General features: G+C 43.2%; 1 protein-coding gene across 4 annotated transcripts in view; it reads left to right on the plus strand.

Moving 5' to 3' along the window:
* The window catches only part of ncam1a (neural cell adhesion molecule 1a), a 244871-nt gene that overhangs the window by 182717 nt on the left and 49508 nt on the right, over positions 1 to 12646 (plus strand). For 2 of the 4 annotated variants that reach the window (XM_061247778.1, XM_061247780.1), the window contains exons 7-9: positions 999 to 1159; positions 1497 to 1639; positions 10276 to 10305. In XM_061247778.1, coding sequence (XP_061103762.1) covers positions 999 to 1159; positions 1497 to 1639; positions 10276 to 10305 — 334 coding nt within the window. The remainder of the gene's footprint in view (positions 1 to 998; positions 1160 to 1496; positions 1640 to 10275; positions 10306 to 12646) is intronic. The other 2 variants (XM_061247779.1, XM_061247781.1) reach the window with 1 other exon arrangement.

Here is a 12646-nt window from a genome sequence, read left to right on the forward strand (position 1 = left end):
TCAGCTTCATTTTATGTGCGCTGATAAAAAACGACAAGCATCAGACAATTAAACCTGGATAAAGGGTTTTGTTAGATATACTGTGCCAGTGTACACCAAACAGAAGAGCCTTGCATTAGAGTGTGCGATTAATGCTTGATGTCAAGATGGGAGTTTAACCGCTCCAAGAGGGACTCTCCAGTCGATGCTTTCTTAGGTATTATTCACATGCGTATTGTATGAGAATACACACTCAGTGAGCATTTTAATAGGTATTTATTAGACTTAATTTGTGTAATTATTGGTCTTCTGCTGCTGTAGCCTATCCACTTAGAGGTTTGATGCATTGTGTGTTCAGAGATGCTCTTCTGCCTACCACTCCACTGTTGTAATGTGTGGTTATTTGCGTTATTATCACCTTCCTGTCAGCTTCAACCAGTCTGGCCCTTTTCCTCTGACATTATCTCGCGTTAACAACACATTTCTGCCCGCAGAACTGCTGCTCACTCAATGTTTTTCGTATTTTCGCACCATTCTCTGCAAATTCTAGAGACTGTTGTGCTTGAAAATCCCAGGAGATCGGCAGTTTCTGAGATACTCAAACCACCCTGTCTGGCACCAACAATTATTCCACGGTCAAAGTCACTTCGATGTCATGTCTTCATGTCTTCCCCATTCTGAAATTTGGTCTGAAAAACAGCTGAACCTCTTGACCACGTCTGCATGCTTTTATGCATTTAGTTGCTGCCACATGATTGGCTGATTAAATATTTGTATTAGCAAGCTGGTGTACAGGTCTACGTGTCTGTATCTTTGGTTAATCTATATTGAGGAAAAAAGGTAAAGATCGGCAGCTACGAGATAAAGACCATGGGGGGGGGGGGGGGTGTTTATCTTCTTACAAAGGGATAAAAATTGACAGGAAAGAGAAAGACAAAGCCTCGGTTTTGCACAAAGTGTGGCCAACGGAATTCATTTTGTGGAATCGTGTCTGTTTTCCCCTCTCTCCTGTCCTCCAGTAATAACGTCGTCCTTGAAACGGATGATAAGTACAGCCTGAACGAAGATGGCTCGGAGCTGATAATAAAAGATGTGAAGAAAGTGGATGAAGGAGACTACACATGCATCGCCAAAAACAAGGCAGGGGAGACCGATAAAGAAATCAGTCTGAACGTGTTCGGTAAGACGGAAACGAGAACAATAACGCAACCACAGACAAAAATTGATTTATTTGTTTATGATGTTACGGAAATTTTAAGTGTAGGTGAACCACTGTCAGAGGCATTGCACTGAAATAGCAAATTATTAAATTATTTTTATTTCTTTCATGGAAAATAACGGCAAGATAAGCATACCATGTCTTTATGTGTGTGGATTCGCTCACAGAGACACATTTCCTTTTGTACTGCAAATGAAATAAATGCGCAGTGTCTGTAATGAAAAAGTACTGGGTATGATTACAGTTGACTAACTGAAGGCTTCATTTATTCATTTCTAATCATGCGCTGGTTCCGCAGTCAAGCCAAAGATTACCTACCTGGAGAACCAGACAACGTCCGAGCTGGAGGAGCAGATCACGCTGACGTGCGAGGCGACAGGAGACCCCACCCCCAACATCGTGTGGAGCTACGGCCGTCGCGTGTTCTCCGAGGGGGAGCAGGTACAGGGACCGACTTCGGGTTAGCTTAGCATTAGCGCATACCGCGGCGGTTGGCATGGCAACGTGGGCACGTCTGAATGGTGAATCGGGACCTTAGTCCAATGAAGACCTCAGCCAACACTCCACACCTCTCACCTCCCCCAAATAATCTATAGAATACGGATTACGGATAAGAAGTAGGCCTAACGGAGGCCTGCAGACTACCCCGGTGGTCATATCATGGATAGGCTTCTTCCTAAATGGATATATCAGGTAGGAATTCAGACCCACGGGTAAATCAATAAAGCCATATTAAGGGGAAATATTTTGAGTTAACTATAAATATGGATTCAGATTGGAGAGATTGGAAGGGGGGGGGGGGTGAGTTTTGCATTAAGGCACCCCCCCTCTCTGCCACCCTTGAGTAATGGACTGAAAGAGAGTTGTGATACTATACAGGGAAGGGAGGAGAGGAAATCAATAGCATATCAGGACTGGGAAGTTATGATCTTATCAAGAGTCCATGGGTTTAGTGTTATATAGATGGCGCATAATTACGTGATGGGCCTTACAAGACTAACCTCTACGAACCCCCCTCAAACTCTCCCCTCTATCCATCCTCTTTAAAGATTATGTGGTTTCTGGGGGGGGGGGATAAAGGAAAGAGTGATCATCACCAGGAGTGTTTTGCGTCAGTTAAGTTGCACAAACATCGCCATGGTGATGTGGAAGGGGCCCAGGTCTGAGTGTGGCGTGCATCCAGAATGCTCCAACGCTGACGGAATGTTCCGGTGGAACGTCTCCGCATCCCGCCTGCGCTTCTCAGCTCCCGGGTCTCCGAGGCGAAAAATAATTAGCGCCCCTTTTGGAATTCCTCATTCCTCATTGACCAATTTACATCTTGCCGCAATTTTGTGCAGCTGTTGGCAACTGAAAATCCATCATCCATAATCAATATTCAGCCATTTTTTGAGGAAAATACATCTCCTGTTAATTTGCCTGAGTCACTGAAGGAAGGAGAGAGAGAGAGGGGGGGGGGGGGTTGAACAAAAAGGAGGGAGGGGAGTCTGACAGAAAAGCCACGCTCAGATCCAGTAACAATGAGAAACAATGGACCCTCACTAATTATTTTCAAATCTGTTTCGTTCCTCAGATCTCACAGATCTCACTCATTTTGACACCACCACCTACAGTATACTAATCATCACTGCAACAGTGAGCGGTGGAGTGGGTGGGGGGCTGTTTTTCCTTTGAAAAGCCTGAGCACACGCTCTGTTCACTGTCTGCCTGCACTGTATCTCGCTACCCAGAGAAACCCTGCCTGCAACGTCCCTTTTCATCCCTGTGAACGGCCTGTGAAAATCTGTTATCGTGTATTACAAAGTGCAGACACTTCACAAATGGTGAAAATTTTTGCCTTGCGCTTGCCATAATCTCGTATAAAGAACAGAGTCGGATTGTGAATTAGATCAGGAATGTCCTTTTTTTTCAACGCCGTTTTTGTTCAGTTCATTTCTGTTGACTCCCGTAATATTGTTTGCATCTTGCGTGCAGTTTAGGAAACTCAACATCGCCCTTCTTTAATGTAGCTGTACAGCCAGGAATGCTGTTTGGCACAGTTGTAGCGTGCGGATAGGCCCCAAGGTCTGATATTAAATCTGCGCCACACCATCTCAGCCTAAGGCAGGCACTCTCTGCAGTCTCTTCAGCATAGTAAATAAGATAACGCTATTTCAGCTCCCAATCTGAGTAACTTTGATATGAGCTCTCTGAGCAATCTGTGCGATTCCTGCCCAATTCCGAAATGGCATTAAGTAAAAGGGTTCACTTATGTGTTGAAAGTTCAATCGGGAGCGGCAGAATATTTCGGCAGTGAATTTAGAACAAGTTGCCCAGTGTTGCAGCATAACTTTCCCACATAAAAACGCTCGGGTTCAAAATAAGATGAGCTAATTTTATGGTTCAGTTGAGTGGGCTGTTGCCCGTCAAATTTATTCAAAGATGCGGCGTCGCATTGTGTTACATGAGCTAAAAATGTGTTAAAACAATCAAAGCCCTCTTTTCTTATATGGTGCTACTAACGGGTGCCTGTATTTTATGAATTCACTTAATGGCCCACTCAATTTTCAACAAAATTATGCGGATGGAATCTGAGTATTTTGGCGGATCATCATACTAGAAGTCTTGCACTGGCATCTTGGTAACCTGGACAGCAACAGACTTCTGAGCCTCTGTTACTGTGGCAATGTCAAGTACATCTGAGGTAGTTAGGCATGGTTTCTTTGGCAAACTATTCCTTTTTTATATCTTACCTGATAAGCGAGTGATGAATTCATTCCCATGGCAATCGGCAGCACAAGACAAGGACTGCAGAAAAGCTCAGATATCAAATACAAAAGAAGAAGAATGAAATGCGCAAGACGGAAGATGAACAAGGAAGCAGTGGCAGCCCCGATACTTCAAATACTTATTTTGTGCTTTTCGTGAGGATCTTTTTGTCATTATTTATATTTGGAGAATAATTATGTACTGTAGTACCATATATTTGCCTTCTGGTTTGTTGTAAGCCAGTAGCTTTTTATTAGCAGTCAGAATTATTGAATGGGCCTTTCAGTCCACTGATCCATTCATTTGAACACGCTCCTATTCTAATAACGTCCTTTTGAAGTAATTCAGGACAGATGCTGCTCTTACAAGTTGGTTGTGCTGTTTATGTTGTTCAGTTTTCAACTTCACCTTCTTTCTGTTGTCTTTAGCAAGCAAGTACACGTACTGTAGAATCATTGAATTATACATTGACTATTGATTTTGCCTCGGTTGGAGAAAGGTGCGCGGGTTGGATGGAAACCTTCACAGCAGCGTAACATCTGTTGCTGCTTTGGCCACCGTTCAAAAGTAAGGGCTGGGCAGTTACATAAAAAGCAAAGCCTCTGGGTTTAAGATCGTATATTTTTGACTTTGTAAGTCTCAAAAAAGCACAATCGGGGTATCGACTAGGGGTATATTTTGGATTGTTGGAACAAAGCTACTGTCCTAAAAGATGGCCCTGGGTCACAAAATGGCATAAATGCGCAATATAGGAACATATTTCAAAGCGGGGTTGTTCTTAAATAGCTTGGCATACTTGCTTTTTCAGCCTTGCCCGTGTTTGGTATTCAGGTCCTGTGAATGTTACCTTGCCCTGTCCTCTCACCACCTGCATTATCAACCGGTGTCAGAGCAGCCCCACTGAAATGAGCATGCCCAATTAGGGTCAGGCTGTCACTCAGACAGGCCAGCGAGAAACCCTGGCTGGGAGGGGAGCCAAAACGAGATAGTCCTTAAGTGCGTTCCCCCCCCCCCCCCCTCCTTTCCACAAGGACGCAGACCGAATACAGAGGGCTCTGCTCGCCACCAAAGAGGGGCTATACAGGAGTGATAGTGGTGGTTTTGGTTGTTGTGCCCAAACTGCCGTGTCAGGTCAGAATTTGAAATTGCTGTAAGTGCGGTTAGAACTGGCGGCTCCTTATTGATTATGGTTGCAGTTATTTTCTGTTTGGAGTAATCCTACCATATGGACTCTCTTATAGCTCCCAGTCAGGTCTACTGTAACTTCACTTTTCCCCTGACTTTCAGCGAGTGTTTTGTATCAGGAGCTGTCAGTTTCTTTGTGAGTCCGCATAGCCCTGTCATGTGCCCGCACACATTACATTATATTACATTACATGTCATTTGGCAGACACTCCAAAGCGACGTACAGTTGATTAGACTAAGCAGGAGACGATCCTCGCCTGGAGCAATGCAGGGTTAAGGGCCTTGCTCAAGGGCCCAACGGCTGTGCGGATCTTAACCACTATGCTACAGGCCGCCCATATTCTTTACATCACCCATTTATTAGGTGCGGATTTTGTATGCGCACAGGCATTTAGCTAGTAAACGAGGCAGATGGATGAAGAGAAATCATTAGGTTTCGGAAGAGCGTCAACACGCTCTCACCCTGCCGTCCTCTGAAGCGCAGGTTGCTGACATGGAGCTAGGTCTGCTCTGCTGCTCCCCTACACCCACAGAAGCAGCAGAGCAGACCTAGCTCCATGTCAGCAACCTGCGCTTCAAAGGTTAAACCGCTGCCATCTATATAGACCGTGTTGCTTACTCAGCGCCCGAACTCAGAGGAATTGTCAAGTCTCTGTTGACGGCCAATCATTTACCCCCTGCGGGTGCTGTCAGCGCTCCCAGTGTCGTTTGTGTTTTGACGTCGTCATAATTTGTGCTGAAGTCCTGCAGCGTTTCCCGCTCAAAAGGTCAAGTTTGACTTGAAATCGGTAAAGGGCAGCGTTGCATAACACAAAACGGTCTATTGAAAATAAACGGTAAAGTGTCAAGTCAATGCGCCGCGGAAAACTGACAGCGAAGAAACTGCCTCCTATAACTTCATGAGAAGATGCCGTATAAGGACGCGATCTGCTCCTTTAAGAATCTTTATGGTGGAAAAAAGGTATTAACTAGCTAATTACACATTTCATTGCCGTTTTAATTGCATTTCATTTTTAACGGTGTGGCATTCGGACTGCCGGAGAATCGGATTTGTCTCGGCCACTTCTACACTTGGAGAGAGAGCACATACTCTCTGGAACTCTTTCCAATCACTTCTTTTATCCTTCCGTATCTCCTTGTTCCTCACCTGACCCAGAAATCAATAGAGGTCCGCTATCTTTCTGGTGAGGCCAATCCGTTACATGTTCCTTGAAGGAGCTTCAGGAGCTAGGAGGTTCCCGAAGATTTCTAGAGCAAGGAAGCAAGAGTACATCCTTTACGGAAGTATTTTTTCAGAACAATATATGGATCCACCTCTCCCCATCTGCCACCCCTGTAACTGACGTTGGTTGCCTCAAAGTGAAATATGAAGGAAGAAGGCAATTCCATTCGATCCCTCCCTGTCTTCACCTAATTTTCTAGATTCCTTTCCATACCTCCCCAGATGGGTGGACCAAGGAGCAAGGAAAAGTGAACAGTCTTTTATTGGAATAAGCTATTGGAATGAGCCCCTGGGGGGTGTTAACTCATTGGCGAAACAAAAGCAAAATTAACGTGACTGAAAAGCTGATGCACTGGATAGCGAAGAGCTGAAAAGTATCCGCTGCGCCAGGTTTGTTTTGTTTTTGTTCTCTCAGTTTGTTGTTTTAGTTTATTGATTTTGCTCGGACCCTGTGAGGGGGAAAGGTGAAGGTGTTTGTTTATTTGTTTTTGTGTTGGTGTGGATGAGCTCTCTCTCCCTCCGTGTTTCAAATGATGCTGAAAGCCCAGAACTTCTGCATTTCCCTCACGGGTGTGTCACACAGCATGTGACAACTGGTATACTTGGATTCCTCTTGGTGTCGGGTGTGCATGTTGTGCCTAATCAAGCAATTAATAGCTAGCTTCTATTGCTTTTAAACAATTGAAGCTAATGCATTTTAAACTGAAATATAAATTAATGTTGAACAGCCTTTTCCTGTTTTTCCAACATTGTGATTATGTACCCGTATTAAAATGTCAATACATTATTATAGATCATTTTAAAGAGAAGAGTGAAACGGCAAAGAAATAGTAAATTAGAGCACTTTAACTCGTCAAAGTTTTACAGTATAAAGCTTTTCTGCATTAATTGATTTAGTAACTGTACTTTGTGTGGGAGCACTGTGGAGCACATTACTTTACCACTGGGCAGGGTCAAGGGGTTGACAAGGAATCAAATTAGGTTTTATGTAATGAAAACTTGCTAGGAGGTCTTTTTTTTTTGCAGTTTTTTGCCAGTTTGCCAAAAAAAACTCTTCCGGGCTTTCTAGAAATATACTTGATCTGGGTTGAAACATTTCATGAAAGAGTTGCACAGTCTAGCAGGATTATCATTTCCATGACTTGATGTGTACTATGCAAGATTATTGAAATCATCAACTTTAAGGTCACGTAAAAGAGCGCAAAAGGCTCTTTTCCTTAAAATACGTCACACGGAGACGTGTTCAACTCAGTCTAAGGTTTTGACATCTCACTTTTCTTTTCACTCATTATATTCTCTGTCTGTCAAAATTGTGTTTTGAACAACAAATAATTTATGGGCACAGTCTACACTATATTTTATGCAATAGTGATGCATTAATAATGGAGTGTACGTAAGTGTAATAACTCCCCCACTGCCGGTTCAAAGACAGATCATCATCACTGCTTAGCTGCCTTATTCACTCATCTCTCTTTTTCACATACTGTATAGTGCCAATAGTCTGTAATCAGACACTCATAGAGACATAGGTAACACCAACAGGTTTTTTCTGGTTTGAGCGATTTAAACACCGACTCATTATCTTTAACAATTAAAATACAATTCTTCTAGTAACATAGTGGCTTAGAAGATTAGGACAATGTTCTATACAGTGTGGGGTGCTTCGGTTTACACTAATAGCATTAGCTTGATTAGCCCACCAGCATTAACTTTCAGTCCCTGCCCTTTTGCTGCTCATTAGCACCATACTGCGTTGTCATGGCTTGTGTTCCTGTCCTCTTCATTTTTGTGTCTGTTCATTAAAGGGTTAGTTAATTAAAATGGTTTTTCTGGCTGAAGAACATCTGTTACCATGGTGAAATTATATCAGGAATTTTATTTGGTCCTGTGTTATGCCGACATACATTATTATACATTGAACAACATTTCCATTGTCACATTCACATGTGTTATCAGGGTGAAAAGGTAATATTCAGGCACAGAATTAACAATGCAATAATTAGTTTGACTGCTACATATGACTCGGAAAAGCGGAAAGCTGGTTTCAGATCGGTGGCTTGTCACTGGAAAGGTCATAATGGATCTCACTCTTTCATTATTACCACACGGTCGGAAAACGCATTTAACAGGATTGCAAAATTGACCCGAGGTGTTGTGTGTGTGTGTGTGTATACACAGCATGTATGTTTTCTTGAACCACATATCACTCGAAGGGTTTTATGCTTTCTTCTTCTAACGCGAAACTATGAAATGGTTCCCGTTTATTATTTGGTGCGTTATGCTCACGTGTTCTTCCGCCTGGCATTGACTTGTCAGCCTCGTGTTCGGTCCGTCACCCAGAGCGGCAGCCTGTCATGACAGGCCGCGGAGGAGCAACACAGAATTCTCTCATTTTTTCTTTTTACAAAGGCACAGACTCTATGTAAAAACGCCTGAATAATGCATGCCCACTTAGTGTGGTTTTCAGCAGTGTAGAACAGTGGTAAGCTCGCTAAATTCAGGGTTCAGGGTGCGAAGCAGCAAGCAGCCGGCTTAAAGGGAGCGGTTTACCATCACCGTTACGGCGTCGGATAGGAAGAACATCAGCGGTCTCCGCTATCGAAACGGACTGCAAAGGGACACTTGTGTCAATAGGAGTAGCGTTGCCTGCTATACCGCCCGTGGCCGCAGGTGTCTTTTTGGCAAAGGTGTCTTTTTCTTTTTCTTTTTTTTTTTTTTACAAAAGTGTTTTAAAGTTAGTCCACCGCCCAGCCCCAGCCTCCCGATTCTTCACTGCCTGCTCCCCTTAATGTGAAAGAATAGCACTCTGCAGAAGAAACCCACATCTCCCACTCTGGCTTGAGTAATGAGTGACTCACAGTGACTGTCCGTGGGGAGTCGTCGCGCTGTCATGCCCTGTCACACCCCGTCTCGGCCCGCTGCGCTCCTCTGTGGGACCACCGCGACCGGCGCCGTTAAAAACGTCTGCGCCGTTAGGTTTGCTCGAATTCGCCGTATTACAAAATGAAAATCTCTGCCGTGCATTCAGTCAGCATTATGTGACTCACGAATCAATGCGGTTTGAACCATCAAAGTTTTACCGTGTTTATTCGCGAAACCCCGTTTTTGGAGGTAGCTGAAATGGCCCATCTGTGCTTGTTAAGATGAAGATTAACGCTGGCGTTTAATTTACAAGTGTTAAATGTGTTAAATTTACAAGCGCGTTTGGACACACAATGCGCGTACCTGGTGCTGATACATGCATACATCACAGAATGACTAAGCACTATCTCACTTCCTCCAGGTTTATGTCGTCTGCATTTTTTAGTGACCTTTCAAGAAAAGATATAGTCATGCCAATTAAAATGTAGACTATATTTAACCTTTACGTACTTAAACTAACACCCAATGCTTAAAAGACCTGTGGATTTACCGCTAGTTTACCAAAAAGATATATCAAAGCAAATAACTATAAAACCTGTGTTAATATTATTAGGCCAGTGAATGTGCATGTCTGCCACTATAATGCGAAAATGTGATGCACTTGTCTTGCCAATGAGCAGCGTAGCCTTAACACTGGAATGACTGTCATGATGTGACGCCTACTCCAGTGAAAATTATTTGATTTTGTTGCTAAGACAATGCATCACAAAATTAATCTCAGGGTGAAAATTGCATGTGTTACTGCTGCTTTTTTTTTTTTTGTTTGCTCTTGTTTTTTCATTGCTATATACAAACCCTGCCAGCTCTTAACATGACCTTGTGTCACTGGACTATAACAGGAAAAACAACGATGGACTGTATGTATTGCTGGCGAATTATTCCGCATGAGAGTTTGAGTGCAGCGCATGTATAGCTGTGCCGCATGAGGGTGAATTTTAAGGGTTTTTTGTTTGTTTTTTCGCTCTTTGATTTTTTTTTGTTGTTTTGTTGTTTTCTCCAGGCTTCTTGGACTCGGCCAGAGAAACACAAGGTAGGGCTACTAAACATGTAGCCAGACTATAGTTACTAATCTTAACGCGTTCAGGTTCAGACAAAATAGTAGTGCTGGCATCCTCGTGCTGAGGTGAAAGCTTTCATTACATCTTAGAACTCCCCCCAAACCAGATGGTTAATTACTATATTTAAGTTTCTTTTCAACCTAGTGAACATAAACTTTGTTAAAGCGATTTATTTTCTATTTCAGTACTGGAAGAAATATTGGTTTGACACTTGTTGCATTTAATGAAGATGCAATGTTTTATGCAATGTTTTGTTTCTCGGTTAAGGACCAAGTTAAAGTAAATTGTAGTTTGAGTTTGTGTCAGGGGCGTATTAAGCAGGTTTTTTGTTTTGTACTCATTAGTCATTCTTAAACTTGTGTTGGTGAAAACAAAATAGCTATTAGTAATACTTCTATTTTTGTCATTTACAGTTAAGCACAAAGCATATTGCAGCTGGATTAAATGTGGCCCGAAACTCTGCCATTGTGCCCTGCCCTGCCTTTAACTTTTTAACGCAAACATTAGCCCTTCACTTCGCAACCCCAATTATGTGAGTTAGACTTGGCAAACTTACTGAACACCACAGCTATGTTTGTGAAGAAAAAAAAACCCTTGCTATTAATGGGTTTCTCAGAGTTGAGGAAGAATGTTGATTGAATTCCAGTCTGTGAGAACTATATACTATATTGCTTCTGACTGGCCCTGAGTGACATTGCGTCTAAAGAAACTGCTCAACCTTCACCCATTCCATATTACAGGGATAAGCAGATGACCAGCACTACTGTTTCTTCCAGGGAGCTGTGCAGGGCATGACTAACAGACTTAACCAACAGAGCTCTAGATGGCTGGATTTATATATACAAATGAACACGTGTGAGTGTGTGTGTGTGTGTGTGTGTGTGTGTGTGTGTGTGTGTATATGTGTGTGCTGTATATATAAATTTCATTTTAATTATAAGAATTTGTTAAAAAAATAATGGTCATAGGATTCCTGATAGACTAACACTGACAGTGCGTAATGCACAGTAGTAGCTCTATGTGTTCCGTACTCATCACCTAATTTCCATAACCAAAGATTTTTTAATTTTCTTGTGATATGCTTTGATCTTCAATCATTTCAAAATGCAAAAAAACATGTTTCAAATGAAAAACACGATGCAAGTGTATACTGTGGACACATTTTCATTGATTCGATCTTTCAGATCTTTGTGTTTTCAGCGCTCAGATTGACAATGTGGGTTCAGTATTAACTAGTATGGCAAAAGCAGCTCTGAGCCCACTGCAAAGATGCGGACAAAATAAGTATCTTAAAACTGGAGTAATTCTTAAAAAACTGAAAGTATGATTAAAAAGTATACAAAAAAAAACTGCTACTGGTTTCTGTATGTTTGTTCAGGTTAGACGACTGTATTGAAACAAGGTTTTTGCTTTTAAAAACTAATTTTGTCCAGTACGTTAGTCTGACCAAAACTCGTAAATTATGGCTTCTTCTCTTTACGTCTTCATGCATAACATTTATCAGTCTTGCAGGGAGGTTGACCAAAGCTAGCTGTTTTTGTTTTCATTCAGCTCACTAGGGATTCGCTCATGTTAACATTTGTGGCTTGGCGGTCCAGAAGAGCTCAGCTCCGGGCCTGGAGTTTCACCAGCGAAGGCAGCGTCGGCACACTGGCCCGGCGTCTGTAATTACTCCCGCTTTCACCTCCTTAACGCAGGCGTGGGTTTTAATGTCCGTGATTCAGGACCCCGAGGTGCGGGAGAGTGGGTTTTTCTGGGCACTCCGGCGTTCTGACAGCATGTGACGGCACACACGTGGGTTTGAAGTAATTTCCTGCGCCGTAAGGCCCACTTCTGAGCCACGGTGTTATCACCACCTTCTGAGAATCCCACACGCAGGAAGTCCACAAAGCCCGTCTCGGACAGTAGAGACCCTGAAATCCTGCCAAGCTTCTCTCAGGTCCCACTCGTCAACACACAGTACACTACCCTCAAACCCGTACCGCGTATACCACTGGCAGAATGGAAATGGGGATAGCTTTTTAGTAGAAAAAAAATGTATTAGTTTTTCTTGAGGAGGGTAAGATGAACAAACAGAAGATTGCAATATGGCTGTACGCAGTGTGGAGCGCGGGCGTTGAATATTTAGCAGGAGCCAAAAGACCAGGCGGGTTGCGGAGCGTGTGCTGACTGGCAGCGGTCGTGCTCCGCTAGGCCGCCATTAAACTTCGCGAACGTGCCTGGGGGGGGGTGGGGGGGCGCGTGTTTTTACGTGACACTCTCCTTCCTCTCTGGATTACAGTAATGAGACCGGGCCCCGAATGCTCGGCTTAC

This window comes from Conger conger, chromosome 7 (genome assembly GCF_963514075.1).
Source record: "Conger conger chromosome 7, fConCon1.1, whole genome shotgun sequence".
In the NCBI taxonomy this organism is placed as follows: domain Eukaryota; kingdom Metazoa; phylum Chordata; class Actinopteri; order Anguilliformes; family Congridae; genus Conger; species Conger conger.